Here is a 15,441-nt window from a genome sequence, read left to right on the forward strand (position 1 = left end):
TCTTTACAAGACTGAGAGTCAGCGACTTCTGTCTACAACGACCTCCAATAATCACAGATCAGCTCTGAGCTGATCTGTGGGACCGGGGGCCCTTTCACGCCTGCCTCAGACTTTCAGACTTTCAGACTTTTCAGTTTGACCTGAACCAAAGTTACAGGTGTGAAACCTCCCCTGGACCAAACATCCAAACCGTGCTAATGAAAAGAGGTGGTCTTGGCTCACATTGAACCATGGTTTCATTAAATTTGGTCTCATTTGGTTTCAGGACTTTAGAAAGAGTAATTTACCAGCACAAACGTAGGTGTGTCAGTGTGAAACCAAAACCAGATCAAATGTCTTCAATGGAGCAAAGACACAAACCTTGGTTCAGACTTTTGAGTGTGAAAATGTCCTAAAACACGACAGGAAATCTCACCAAACAGTGAATGTTGAACAGATCTGACAACAAAGCTGAACTGAATGTGCTTTATTTCCATTTGTTGATTTTTTTGTAGTAGATACACACAGAGGAAGCAAAGAGTGAAACCTGCCGACTGTTCAACCTTCAGAGAAAAGCCGTCAGCTGGTTGGACGTTGTGCTGTTTAGTTGAAGCCGGCTCAGTTTTCGGTGGAAGACGTGGCTACAACTTTAAAATGAGACTTTAAAACCAGTAAAACTGCAGCTGCTCATGTTGGATCGCTGTCACATCAACAACAACCCAGTCAGAGCGTAAAACCTCATACTGGTCTGGTATTTACTGCTCACCATAGACTGTATATGACGAAGGACAACACGTCAGATAAAGGCCCTTCATTCAGAGTCTTGACCTGAGGAGCTGCCCCCCCCCCCAAGTCTACATACACCTAAAAGATAAGGGAGGACAGCAAAGTACATATTATGGATGGGGGGGACAGATGTTTTGAAAGAGGAGTGAATGAAAAAAAAAAACTCTCCTTTCACCCCCCCCCCCCAATGACTGCCGTCACAGAGCCCACAGGTATCAGCGATCGAGCTAATGACCCCGCAGAGTTGAAACACATGGCACCATTCAGCAGTCCGTTAGCACTGAAGGAACCTGAAGTCCAGTTCCCCTTGATTCAGCCCTCTTTGGATCTGTACTTAACTTATCCAGACCAACCCAAGTCCCCGTGCAATTCTTCAATATTTGTCAATATTTTTTAATATTTCTCATTGGCAATATATTTTTTATTGTATGTACATATATATATATAAATGTACATATATATATAAATGTACATATATATAAAGATGTACATATATAAATGTACATATATATAAAGATGTACATATATAGTCAGCATCTTATTTTGTATTTTTTTAATTTTCTATTGCTTTTGCTATTTCTGTTACTGCTGCCTGTAACACCCACATTTCCCCAGCTGGGGATTAATAAAGAAGATCTTATCTTAAAACCATGACCTGGATGCCTGGGGCGGCCAGCCACCGAGGGGGGCATCGAGAGGTCGTTGTCATGTCTTTAACAGATGGAAAACATGGCCAAACATTTCTATTGAACTAGTATATTGATGTCAAACATTTTGTGGTCGTACTTAAATTCATTTGAGGGTAGAAATCTAAACCCAAGAAAATAAATTCTGTTGTTCAACCCTGTAACACCCACCACTGGGGTCGGTCCCACGATTTAAACACACTGACTGCTACTGATTGTTGATCTGCGCCTGCAGTGACTTTAAAGTTTTACTTAATTATCCTTCATTACACAAACCAAAAATATGATTTTGGACTTCATTGGTTAGTTGAACCACCAGTTGATGAATAAACTAAAAACACAAAGGGAAGATCTGGGTCCTTAACCTTTGAGCAAGACTTGTTGAAGCCGATACCTCCCTGAAGTCGACACCGGTCCTCCAAACTACATAAAACGTCTTTGTGACAGATATAAACTGCCTCCAGCTACTCTAAGTAACTTTATATCTCTGATGTAAAGCCACAGGTGCAAACAGATCTTTTCACAGGCAGTTTTAGTGTGAGCCCTGACAAAGCTGCCTCGTCTGGGAAGATTAACCTGCCAGCTAGCTTGTTGTATTGTCTCATGAAAGAGAATTAAATTCACCATAAGAGGAAATTTCCTGATTTTAGGAAAAGTGATTCCTTTTAATATTTAAGGAAAAATCGTGAATCTTCTCAACACAAACATATATTGGATCATGTCACAGCAGCTGCTTTAAACTCACTTAATGATATTGTTAATAATGCCGAGGACAATCATCAACACTGTGCAGGAGATCGGTCGGAAGCACTTGACTCTTCTCGTCATAGTATTTCACTAGAAAAACTTTACTTATTAGGAAAGGACTTATAATTCTGACCCCCTCTCTGGTAGAACTCAGGCAGTCGGTGCTCTGTAGGTTAGGAAAGGTGTCAGTCAGCTTCTTTCCTTGCTCGTCTTTTTTCACCATCTATTGTAAACTATATTAGTGGTGTACATTTTGATGCAGATGAAATTATTCTAGATGCCACAGGCTATTTTCTGAATCTGGCCATCGGAAATCTGCCTCTAATCTGACAAATCTTTATGTACAGTGTCAGCTCACAGAACGTCACCTTTTCCTTTTTAATAATAATAAATAAGTAATTCCACGTTCATGTTCACGTGACCTTCCTGTCAGTCTGTGGCGGATCTACATTGTGCTAACAGTGGCTGTTAATGATTGAAGGTATAGAAAAATAAACTGCATGAATGTTACAGCTGTTCAGCTTTAAACATTTTCTCTTACTGTGAAGACACATTTTAAAACAGTGAGTCTTTTTCTCTGGGGATTTGAATGGCCCATACTCGTCCTCCAGGTGGCGCCCTCTTACTCTGGGAGCCACAACATGAACAGATTGAACATTACTTGTAGGACGTGATGATTTAGTATAAAACATTCCCACAGGTCTTCTTAATAAGCAGGCAGCCACTTAACGAGCTGGTTAATGAAGAGAAAAGGTTCGTCGGTTCGTTTGTTGTTGTGCCGTCATTCATTCGTCTGGAAGACGAATGAATGTTATTGCTACAAGTTGACCTCGAAGTCAACAAGTTCCTCTGAATCCTTCTGCAGCAGCGACGCTGTCATCACAACTATTCACAGTTTAAATGAAAGTAAAGTTCAGTGTTTAACGTCAGGAACGTTTGTGACCTCACATCCTGAACCAGCAGAAGCATTTCCTGATGTGACGTCATCAGAAAGAGTTGTGCTGTCAATCACTACGTCTGCTCCTGATTGGCCATCCATCTCCTCAGCCCTCCGTCTCGTCCTCCTGCCTTAGACCAGAATTCACCCGGGAGATCATTCTCAGCTTCTCCCTGTTTGAGTACTTCCTGTGTGATGTCACTTCCTCATGCTGCGATGTTACATGAGTTGATGATGTAATCTCAGTTGACTCAAACGATTCGTCCTCGCCGTGCGTCAGTTTACTGTAACCCGCCACGCTGCTGACAGTCGGCAGGCTTCGCCTCCTGCAGGGGGGAGCCGGCATGGACGAGGAGGACAGGAGGTGAGACAGAGAGGAGAGTGATAGGTGGGAGGGGGTGAGGGAGGAGGAGGAGAGGAGGAGCAGGGCCTGGGAGCCTCCTGGCGCCTCCCTGTGGAGACTGGAGGAGCTGCAGGAACCCCGAAAGGGTTTGAGTGGCGAGGGTGTGGACGAGCACAGAGGAGGTGGTGGACATGCATACACCTCCCCTTCCTGTCTGTGGCTTCCTCCGTCGTTCCTGCACTCCTCATCTCCTCCTGTGCCCCAGCCCCAGCCCATTCCAGCCCGAGCTGAGTGCCTCCTTCGGGGAGCCGGGGGGCGTGGCCGGCACAGTGGTAGGGTGAAGGAGCTGAGCGCCTCCTTTTGCAGGGAGGTCCAGCAGGTTGAGAGGTGGGGGGGGCTTAAGCTGGGGGGGGGGGGGAGCCTGTGGGAGGAGAAGGAAGGGGTAGGAGGAGCGTCTGGCTGCTCCTGGTAGATACTGAACACCGTGTCTCCTTCTCCATCACTGCGTCCTCCTCCTTCTCTGCTGCTGCCAGGCAATAGTTGCCGAGACAACAGCCCAGCTCCGCCCTCTCCTCCTCCCCCTGCCTCCTTCCTGTTCACCAGGGATGCAGGGTATGGCCTGGGTTTGGTCTCCAGGCTCTTTGATTGCACGTAGTTAACAAGGCCATTAAGAGGGTTGGTGGATGACCGGCGAGCGGAGGTGTTGGGTTTGTGGAGGCTGTGGAGGTCTATGACAGTGGAGTAAATGTCCCGCAGGTTTATGACTTTGGTCTTCTTGTCGCGGTTCTCGTGCAGGACGGCATTCGCGCAGATGAAGAGGAAAATCCCAATGCCCATGATGAGAGGACCGAAGACCTTCAGCCTATCAGAGTACAGATACCTGCAGAGACATTTCATATGAGCCTGTGATGAAACTTAAAACACTCCTCGCCATGAATACATGGTTGACAGTGTGAGCCTCGTGGAATAAAGTTTATGGACAATTTCTATTCTTTTGGGACTGTAAAGAAAGCTTTTAGCCTCATGGGATATACAAACATCACTGGTTGCTCAGTGTTAACTTGCGTCATGCTCTTGGGATGCTCCGCCCAAACAAGCATGTGCAGGTAAGTGTGAAGGACAGCAGACCCACTGCTTCACACCAGCCGAGGCATTTAGAGGATGTCTTTGTCCCAGCCTTCACAACAATCACCAATCAGGGAGTTAGTTAAAGCTGCCACTCTGTAGCTTAGGGTCAGGGTTAGTTACTGCTAACAATGTTATTAACAATCACAACAGTAACCACAGAAGGTAAAGACAGCTACAGGAGGAAGCTGGAAAGTAAACGGATATGAACTCATCACTTATGATGCTTCAGTTGTGATGTTGAGAGAGGCGGCTGGCAGTGAGACAGCTGATCTGAAGCTGATTATTCAAATGGATGGCAGAGATAGTATAGATACAGTCATTGGTGGAGCCTGTTTCGGTGCCTCTTGGATGAACTTTGGCAGATTTGTCACTTTCTGTCTGAGCAGACTGAAATCTGTGTGTCATATTTTACGAAAAGCAGGACTTTGACTAACGCTGCTCCTCTGGCAGGTGCTGTTTCAGTGAATGACTTCTTATCAGTAGATGTCACAACTTATGTTCTATACCTCCACCGGCTGTCCGGGGAGGAACGCAGCAGATAGGTAGTTCTGCTTCCTGTCAACTTTTTTTGTCTGTCTGTTTGTTTTAGAAAGGTTAGAAATACACAAAATTTACAGGAAAGAATGGTGAACTACAGGAGGATCCTTGGAGAAACAAGAGGATCGACAGGTGTGCGTCGATAAGATTAAAGCAGCAGCAGATTGATGGAAGAGTTTGTTTACCTGTCCAGAAACTCCTCCAGAAAGCCTCGTGGAAGCTGCCTCGTCCCGTTTACAGATTCTGTCTGGTTAAAACCATCACGGCCTCCTTCTGTATCATCACCTCTTTCTTCATCTCCTCCCCCTCTGTCATTTCCATTTTCTTCCAGCTCCCCCCTCTCTTTACCCTGGAGTCAGTCAGAGAGAAGTTCAACTTAATATCTTGATCAAACCTGCAGAGTTTCCTGCTGTGGGACAGACAGTTAAAACTGCATCTGTGGTCAAAGTCGAGCCTAAAACAACTCACATATTAATAAAGACTGAAAAGGTTTTTGGTTCCTGCGGTCATCGCTCCTGTTTATACTGGTCTCAGAGAAATCCGGTTCTCAAAACGATTCTAATGTAAGTGACAAAATCCACGGTCCTCACTCTCAGGTAACCCAAAGTTAATGTGAGGCTTTAACAAAGATCCCTGCCTGTCTCCGGTGAAGTGCCCTCTGTGTTGAAGTGTGGCACAGCTTTAACATGTGTTCAGGAGTTCTTGTGGGCCTTATTGGTCAAGCACTCCCCAATCCTGTCCTGGCAAGGTCCATGATGAGAACACTGTGACTCCTACTCCCCTCGCTGCCATTGGTGCTCATTCAGACTCACCTGAGCTGAGATCACACCTAATGTGAGTCCTCCTGTGGTGTCCCTCTCCACGGCTAGACTCTCTATAAGGTGAGACACAGGCTTTGGCTTCGCCCAATAAAACATTGAAGATGTGTTAACAAAAAGAGACTTTACCAGCTGGAGAAGTGCATCGAGAAGGACTGCAGGTTCAACAGGTATGCATGGAGACACAAAAAAAGACAGAGAATCTACCTGCTGGGTATAAATATGAGCCATTACTGAACCGGGAATGTTTCCTACATTACTGAGTGGTTGTGTATTAGAGTAAAGTTTCCACAACACACGTGTAAACTGAATATTGAATATTGAATATTGAATATTGATTGCCTTCCAAACTCCTTGTGATGCCACAAATCTTTGACATTATATTTTCAGTGAGCTCAGAGAAACTTTCAGCAGATGAAAGGGTGAAACTCTGCAGGTGCATGAAGTGGAGCTCAAATATTCAACTGGAGGAACAAGAAGAAAAATATAATTTGACTGGAGGCGACTTAAAAAACAAAAAAAACACATATATAAAACTTTAATTAAACTTTAATTATAACAACAACAACAACAACAACAACAATCACCTTAAAAGACAACAAATCTAAAAACTTTAAACTACAAACTTAAAAACAACATTTTACTTTATCTGTTCTACTGCCCCTGACATGTACTGCTCCCTAACAAGTTTTATTGCCCCCCAACATGTTCTCCTGCACCCTGACATGTTCTCCTGCACCCTGACATGTTCTACTGCCCCCTGACATGTTCTACTGCCCCCTGACATGTACTACTGCCCGCTGATATGTTTTTTACTCTCCTGTCATGTTCTCCTGCACCCTGTAATGTTCTACTGTCCCCAGATATGTTCTTTTGACCCCCAACATGTTCTCCTGCTCCCTTACATGATTTACTGGCCCCACAATTTTCTCTATTGCCCCCCAGGTCAGAGAGTCCGCCCTGTGTGTGTCTCACCTGATTCTTAGCAGGGGCAGGTGTGGAGCTGCCGGAGGACACCGAGGCCATGGTGGCACCCTCTTGTGGCCGAGCGCTGAAGAACAGTCCGTCTCGAGGCCAATAGCCCAGAGCCGCCATGACCATGCCGACCAGCAGAACCAGGATGCCGAGCGCCGCCACGAGACCCGAGATCGAAATCAGCTTCAACTTCCCCTTCACCACCACCACCTCACTCCTGCTGAGGGGGCAAGAAGCGACATCATTATGTACTGGCAGGTTAGTTACATCATCCCTGAATGCTAAATGTCCGAGTGTGTGTGTGTGTGTGTGTGTGTGTGTGTGTGTGTGTGTGTTACCTCTTCTTCTTGCTCTTCCTCTTGTGAGTGTGTGCTTTGTGTGTTTTGGACCTCAGTGAGTCCTGTCGTCGCGCATTGATCCGCAAGAGGCCGCCGGTCGCAATCATCACCACCTGCCTAACAGATGGTGGCAGGCTAAGTCCAGCCCACCGCCACCTCACCTGGACTCAGTCACCAACTTCCTGCAGAGGACAGATCGGCAGAAGAAGAGAGAGACGGGCAGGTTATGTAATAAAACATATTTACTCATGAAAGCTAGAGCAGATACTTCAGAAGCATCTTTGTTATATTTGTTGAAATTCTCTTTACATCCCGGCAGCATTCAATAAATGCCCCCCCCCCTTCAGAATGCGAGCTCATGCACACCGTAGCTTCACAGCTGCAGACATCACACCCCCAGGCCTTCCTCCTCATCTCTGGAGATTTCAATCACGCTTCCACGCTCTCCCCACCTTCACCCAGTACTTCACCATTAGGCATTTAAGAAGATGGTCAGAGGAGTCCAGTATGGCACTGAGGGACTGCTCCAAACACCCCCGACTGGGAGGTGTTGTGCAGTCCACATGAGGAGGACATCACCAGTCTGACAACCTGCATCATGGACTACATTAACTTCTGTGTGGACAACACTGTGCCGACCAGGAAGGTGCGGTGCTTTCCAAGCAACAAACCCTGGGTGTCCCAGCAGGTGCAAAGGGAGCTGAGGAAGGAGATTAGGAGACGCAAGGAGAGCTACTGGAGGAACAACACCAGAGAGCTTTGGAGGGGCCTGAAAACCATTACATTGACAGCGGCAGGGGCCCAGAATCTGGAGATCGGGACTGGGCAAATGAGCTGAATCGTTTTTTCAATACGTTTGATTCTACCCCTGTTCCCTCCCCCACCCACCAGAACACAAAACAAAGTTGAGTCATCAGCATACATAACTACCTCAGCTTTGTTCACGACACGTGGTAAATCATTGTTAAAATAAAAGAAACTCCATTCTGGGACACCGTAGGACGTTTATTTATGTTCTGTCAGAGCACCGGGAACTGAAGGTTTTAAAACTCCAGTGAAAGCCAAGAGCGCAGCCCCAAATAGTTTCCTGTCATCCATGTTAACCATTAATCAGTCATGTGTACAGATGCAGCTCTCACAGAGGCCCAGGTCTATTAACATGTGGTGCTGACGTGACTAGTCCATCTCTACGGAATTAATTTTGCATCCGGTTGACGATTGTCTTCTCAGTTATCTTCATCAGCACAGGGAGTTTGTTTTTCCATCTTTGGGTAAAGGTCTGATTTTAGACTTTTCCAAAGCACTGGAAAGGTTCCATTGAATAAATATCAGTTAGATTTGACATTCAAAAAAGAAAAAAAGTTAAACAACAATCCTTCCTCAGGGTGAAGTCCTCAGCACATGGTCCCCCTTTAGCTGATATAAGATAATCTATAAGATAACAGAAAGAAAGTGAAGGAGACCAGTACAGAGTTTGATCACCACATCGCTTTTTGATGGTTTAGGCCTCAAACCATCAGGCTGTCTAAATCACTATTATGTACACTATGAAAGCGCTGAGCCGCAGGGTATTCCAGATTTGTTTCTCTGATGGCGTACTTATGTTCAGAGGCTCTGTCTTTTCATCGTCTCCTCGTCCGGCCCATATCAAAGCAACCATAGGTGCAAGCTAAACAGTACACAATAAATGTTTGATGTCATGCACCTTATGAGCTTAAAAAACATTCTTTAATTACCCTTTAATGGTCGATGAAGCCACATTTTTATTATTATTGTTTTATTACTGACAGCAAACAGCTTGATACTAAATTATCATGTAATGTAGGGGCCCTCTTGAAAACGATCTCAGGAGAGGCAGCTTCCCTAACAGGGTCACTTTAGGTGAGATTCCAGTTCCAGTGGCTCATTCTTACTGTAGGATTCAGTCCAGAGCTTTATCCTGTGACAAAGTAAACCTGCTCACATCTAGAGGTAGACCGGGCTCATTTGGAAGCATCCTGGATTGTTTTTTATAGCTCCTCTGTGCAATACAGTCTCACAAGATCACTGTCTGCTTTTCAAAGCTTGAGCTGTCCCACAAATACATCAAAGACGCTGGAATTGGCTGAAAGGTTTATTGTTCTTAAGCCAGTTTGGAAGGAAACGATCCACTTTCCAGCACTGTGTTTTTCCTCTGTTGCCTCCCTGTATACCCTCCCTGTGCTGTGAAGCATCCTCACCCCCCCAGATAATAAGATGATTTTATAATACTCTGTTCACATGTTCATGTTTCTGCTGTTGGTTTTCAAAAAGCATGTGTGGCAGTAATAGTTCCTCCTCAGCAGCCTTTACAACAATAAGATGTTGTCTATATCCTGTCCCCAACATGTTATGGTGTCACTACAGTTGTTATGACAAACGGCATCCTTTTCTCATAAGACTGAAAAAAAGACGAGCATAAACAGGATCATAATGAACCACCTCCATCACCTCGTGAGCAAGCTGGACTCCCTACAGTTCACACTGCACATACTGACCAGGGCATCGGTGTGGAAGGTACCGTCATCTACCTGCTGCACGGATCCTTTTCCCACCTGGACAACAGGTGAGGGCACTGTGAGGGTCATGTTCTTTGATTTCTCCAGTGCTTTCAACACAATCCTGCTGAGGGGGGAGCTGGAAGGAGCCGGAGTAGACTGTCACCTGGCTGCATGGACCATCGACTGTGTCGGATGTCATAGTTTGTAGCACCGGGGCTCCACAGGGTACTGTCCTCTCCCCTTTCCTCTTCACCCTCTACACATCGGACTACAGACACAACACAACCAGCTGCACCTCCAGAAGTTCTCTGATGATACAGCCATTGTTGGATGTGTATCACAGGGGAACGATTTGAATACAGGGAAGTCATCACTAACTTTGTCGACTGGTGTGGACTAAACCACCTGCACATCAACACCAGCAAGACCAAGGAGATGGTGATAGACTTCCACAGGAAGGGGTCCCAGATCAAGTGAGCATCCAGGGTTTAGACATTGAGATCGTGGACGAGTACAAATACCTGGGTGTTCACCTCAACAATAAACTGGTCCACTGGTCCATGGACTGGTCCACTAACACTGATGTCCTGTACAGGAAGGACCAAAGTCCATCTGCTGAGAAGACTGAGGTCCTTTGGAGTATGTAGGACATTACTGAGGACTTTCTATGACTCTGTGGTTGCATCTGCAGTCTTTTACTCAGTGGTCTGCTGGGGCTGTGGAAGCTCTGAGAGGGACAGACAGAGACTGAACAGACTGGTCAGGAGAGCTGGTTCTGTCCTGGACTGTCCTCTGGACACCACTGAGGATGTAGGTGAGAGGAAGATGTTAGCCAAGCTGACATCAATAATGGCCCCTCCCATCCAATGCATGACACAGTGGGGGCCCTCAGCAGCTCCTTCAGCCACAGACTGCTGCATCCACCCTGTAAGAAGGAACGCTACCACAGGTCCTTCATTCATCAGCTGTCAGACTTCAACTTCAGCACCACCAAACATCAGACTGTGATGATGTCGTTTTCCATTACAACATCATAATACTGTTCTGCACTGATATACTTATACTCCATTACATTTTCATCTGCTGTGCAGTACTATTAACACAGTATTTATTTTACAGTTTTATCTGAAGACAGCAGATATTTATCCTTTTCATACTCTTGTGGCAGCAGTATTCTTATAATCCTGAATATAATGTGTATTTATTTTTGTTGTTTTTTCCTCTGATATGTATCTTTTTATTGTTTGCTGCATGTAATTTAATTTCCCCAGTGTGGGATTAATAAAGTGTTATTTTATCTTATCTTATCTTATCTTATCTGGCACTCATGATTCACCATATTAAACTGCATTATGTTAACGTGCTCACCCATTTTTACCTGGATATTATATCATATCATATTAAATCAATGCAGGCAAACACAAACAAGTACAAGTACTCTACTGCAGTATCCTGCTGCTCAAACAACCAATATCAAGATCAATAAAGGTTTATATGTATCTGACTCTGCCACTGTTGACCATTATCTCTTAGCATTCATATCTATCTATCAGTATCTGTTAGTATCTGTCAGTATTGATCAGTATCCTTCAGTACCTGTCTGTCTCACCAGCTGTCTTATCAATATGTATCAGTCAGTATTGATAAGTATTTGTAACATTATTCAGAGCATTTCAATCATTACTGCCCAATATTAACTGATAGCGTTCAGTACTGATCAATATGAGCACACACACTCACACACACACACACACACACACACACACACACACACACACACACACACACACACACACACACACAGAAGCGATGGTGCATCACAGAACAGGAAATAATAACAGAACACAGTATTTGTCTCACTGTTGGAGCTCCTGTCGCTTCATGTTTCTCCTCTTTCCTCTTCATCTTCATCATCTTCCTCCCGCTGCTCCGATGTTTCCTCCTCTTCCTCCCCTTTAAATCTGTCCTCCACTCATCGTCTCCTCCTGTCGTCTCCCCTCTGCTTCCTCTCCTCTGCTCCCCCTCCCTCCCTCCCTCCCTCCCTCTCTCTGCTTGTTCTGCAGTGATGTTGAGTGTAAATGAATCTCCTCCTCCAACAGAGAGAGAGACACGTCCCTCCCACTGACAACCACCACTCACTACCTGTCTGTCTGACCAGCTGTCTGTCCATTACCTGTCTGTCTGACCAAACTGTCTGTCCATTTACCTGTCTGTCTGACCAGCTGTCTGTCCATTACCTGTCTGTCTGACCAAACTGTCTGTCCATTTACCTGTCTGTCTGACCAGCTGTCTGTCCATTACCTGTCTGTCTGACCAAACTGTCTGACCATTACCTGTCTGTCTGACCAAACTGTCTGTCTGACCAGCTGTCTGTCCATTACCTGTCTGTCTGACCAAACTGTCTGTCCATTTACCTGTCTGTCTGACCAAACTGTCTGTCCATTACCTGTCTGTCTGACCAAACTGTCTGACCATTACCTGTCTGTCTGACCAAACTGTCTGTCTGACCAGCTGTCTGTCCATTACCTGTCTGTCTGACCAAACTGTCTGTCCAATACCTGTCTGTCTGACCAGCTGTCTGTCCATTACCTGTCTGTCTGTCTCTCCTAACCTGTCTGTTTACCTGAGTTTCAGTGTATCTGCCTGTCTCACCAGCTGTCTGCCTCTCCTTTTACACGTTCTCTGTGGTCTGTCTGTCTGTCTGTCTCAGGAGTAACATTCTGCAGAAACCATGACTGGACGTTTGTCTCCGTCCTGCTGCATGAACCTGATTCACTGATGGAGACAAACAGCAGGTGGAGCTGATTTTCCAAACCACCGCAGCGGTGATGTCATCAACAGAGCTGCAGTCAAAGGTCAAACAATGAAAACATGATGATCAGACATTTCTGTTGGTGTCATGTGTTGAAGGTTACAGCCTCCTCATCATCGCTCTTCACTGCAGAGATGATGATGAGAAGATGACGTTTGGTCACATGATTCAAGGATTGGAACTTTTACACCCCAGACAGGAAACACTTCAAAAAACACTTCAAAATGTGATGGTGAATGGAACACACAGTCTGTCTGTCTGACCAGCTGTCTCTCTGTCAGTATCATTGATCATGTCTATCTGTCTGTCTGTCTCTTTATCTGACTTCACCTGTCTGTCTGCATGCACCTGGTCTCACTGACTGTTGTCTTTCTCTCTGTCAGTTGTACTGAACTAATCCAGACTCTCACGTCTGTCCTTTGGTCCTGGATCTGCTGTGAATCCTCCCCTCTGGGTCTCAGCAGTGGGTATTACTGATTCTGGGATGTTGGTGTTGCTAGGAGATAGTGACAGAGCAGCTCTGCAGTATCTGAATAATTTGTCACTGTTCAAACGTTCTCTGAGGAACTCTGTTCCTGCTGAACCTCCGTATGTTCTGCATCAGATCTGTCCAATCACAGACTCTCCATCGTGCTCACTCATCTGCTGTGAATTCTGGGTAAATTTATGGAGACTGCTCCATAAAATAATTATATCTTCTCAGGCCAATCAGGGTTAATATTGAGTCCTGAAAAATGTGATAAAAGATACAAATAATGGTGAGTGAAGGAGTCTGTGATCCAGCCAGCCCGTCTCTGACAGGTTCACATCAGCTGCACTGCTCAGTGCTTTCAAAGTCAACTTCATTTTGGATTTTGCATTTTTCTAGTCTGTTGATATTCCTACTACTCTTACCCGCTGCCTGTTACGACTGAAACCAGAATTGTTTATATAAATTATTGCGAGCTATGGAGTTGAGGGACTGTTTTTTCTAGATTTAAAATGGGACAAAAATTCTTGAGGTTGTTGGGATCTGAACCAGGTTTCTTGAGTATTGGCGTTAGAGCGGCTGTTTTGAGGCAAGATGGAACAATGCCAGTGGTAAAGGAGGAGTGAATAATGTCAGTAATGAGAGGGGACAGAGAGGACAGTAGGAAGGGGGTCTGATTGGCAAGATTTTTCAATGAGTTTGGATATTTCATTGACAGAGGGTAGGCTGAATGCTGAAAGTGAATGGTGGGGGTAAATGGAACTGGGCCAGGTGAATACGGAGCAGAGGTGGGGAAAGGTTGTTGGTGGATATGTTTTGAAGAGAAGAATGGTATCATAGTGTTACAGAAATCAGAGGAGTACAGGTGAGGAGGAGGTGAGTCTGGTGGTTTTGAAGTATTAGTAAGGAGGGAGAAGAGGGCCTTGGAGTCTTCTTCATTTGAACTGATTAAACCAGCAGTAGATGGATTTGGCTTCAGAAATGCAGCCTTTGTAGTGGAGAATATGGGGTGAATACATGTCTTTGTGCACAGTGAGACCTGAGAGTCAGAGTGAACCAAGGTGCAGTGAAGATTATTTAGCAGGTTATGGAGGCAGTTGTTGTAGTGGGAGAGCAGTTCATGTGTCAGCACTGGGGAGGCTGTTGATGTCCTTAATTTCTCTGAAAGTTAGAGTACGTGAAGGGTTGGATTTGGAGAGTGATGGAGAGTTGGAGGGTGAAAGATAACACTGAAAAACAACACCATGTGGTCTGAGGAAGGGGGGGTCTGGATCAACAGGTGAACTGCAGATTAAATCTAAAATGTGTCCTTTGAAATGTATAACAAAGTTAATATACTGCTGAAGTCCAAAACTGTCCAATCAGGATGTCTTTGGTGAGGATATTGACATTGTCCATATGAATACTTAAATCCCCCAAGAGTATTATCTTCAGTGAGAGCGTGGAAAGGTGTGTCAGGAAGGCAGCAAAGTCAGGAATAAAGTCCTTGTTGGACTTTGGGGGGGCGATACAGAGTGGCAACGATAGTGGGAACAGGTCCAGAGAGCTGACATACAGTGGCCTCGAATGAGTGGCCGACAGGAGCGTTCACAGGTGCTACCCTCTACTTCTCGCAGTGAATCATCACAAGACCTTCCCCTCGGCCAGAGACACGCGGTCAGAGATGTACACAAACCCCGGAGGAGTAGCGTCATTGAGGAAGGTAACGTCATTTGGCTGCTGGCACGTTTCAATTAAACACAAAAAGTCAAACTTATGGTCAACAAGGAGATCCTGCACAAGATGCCCCTCACTGGTGAGGGAGCGGATGTTGAGGAGATCGAGTTTGACAGCCACGTTAGCCACCCTAGCTAGGCAGGCTAGCACACCGTGATCAGTGCCGACCGGTGCTCCTCAGTGGACGTCGAGCAGTAGACCAGGAAGACTTGATGGAGTCGCATATGTTGCACTGGAAGGTCCGATGGGAGCTGTGGTGAATGTATTTCCAACAAGGCTGGTGAAGGATGTCCGGGTGCAGGTGCAAAGCTGGTGGGGGTGACTCACTCGAGTACTGGAGCAGTGCTGTCAATGGATGATGGACAAAAGACAGGACGTCCAGGCGAGCACAAGCCACACAGTTAATCCACATAGTTGTTAAAGGCTGTGACAGCGGCGGAGGCTACAGGTAGGTTAGAGTGTCAGTTCATATCGTATAATAGGAGGACTGGATTGGACGAATGGTCCACAGACGATAAAATAAATTAAAATTACTTAAGAGAGGCCAGGGAGCAGCGTCCACTCCATCCCTGTAACATCAGCTGTGTTTCCAGGAAATTCACCTGGCTAAAGAGCTAATGAACCAATGAACAAGAGGAACTCAGATCAGAT

The 15,441-nt window shown here is 45.5% G+C and overlaps 1 protein-coding gene across 1 annotated transcript; it reads right to left on the reverse strand.

The window, feature by feature from the left end:
* Positions 1-3,241: 3,241 nt before the first annotated feature.
* On the reverse strand, positions 3,242-7,381 carry LOC121623865 (transmembrane protein 200C-like). Its single transcript, XM_041961358.1, has 4 exons — positions 7,275-7,381; positions 6,937-7,156; positions 5,329-5,492; positions 3,242-4,358 (listed from the first exon to the last, which is right to left on the reverse strand). The coding sequence occupies exons 1-4, from the start codon at positions 7,379-7,381 to the stop codon at positions 3,242-3,244; spliced, it is 1,608 nt and encodes a 535-aa protein (XP_041817292.1).
* Between the last annotated feature and the right edge of the window lie 8,060 nt (positions 7,382-15,441).

This window comes from Chelmon rostratus, chromosome 20 (genome assembly GCF_017976325.1).
Source record: "Chelmon rostratus isolate fCheRos1 chromosome 20, fCheRos1.pri, whole genome shotgun sequence".
Taxonomy (NCBI): domain Eukaryota; kingdom Metazoa; phylum Chordata; class Actinopteri; order Chaetodontiformes; family Chaetodontidae; genus Chelmon; species Chelmon rostratus.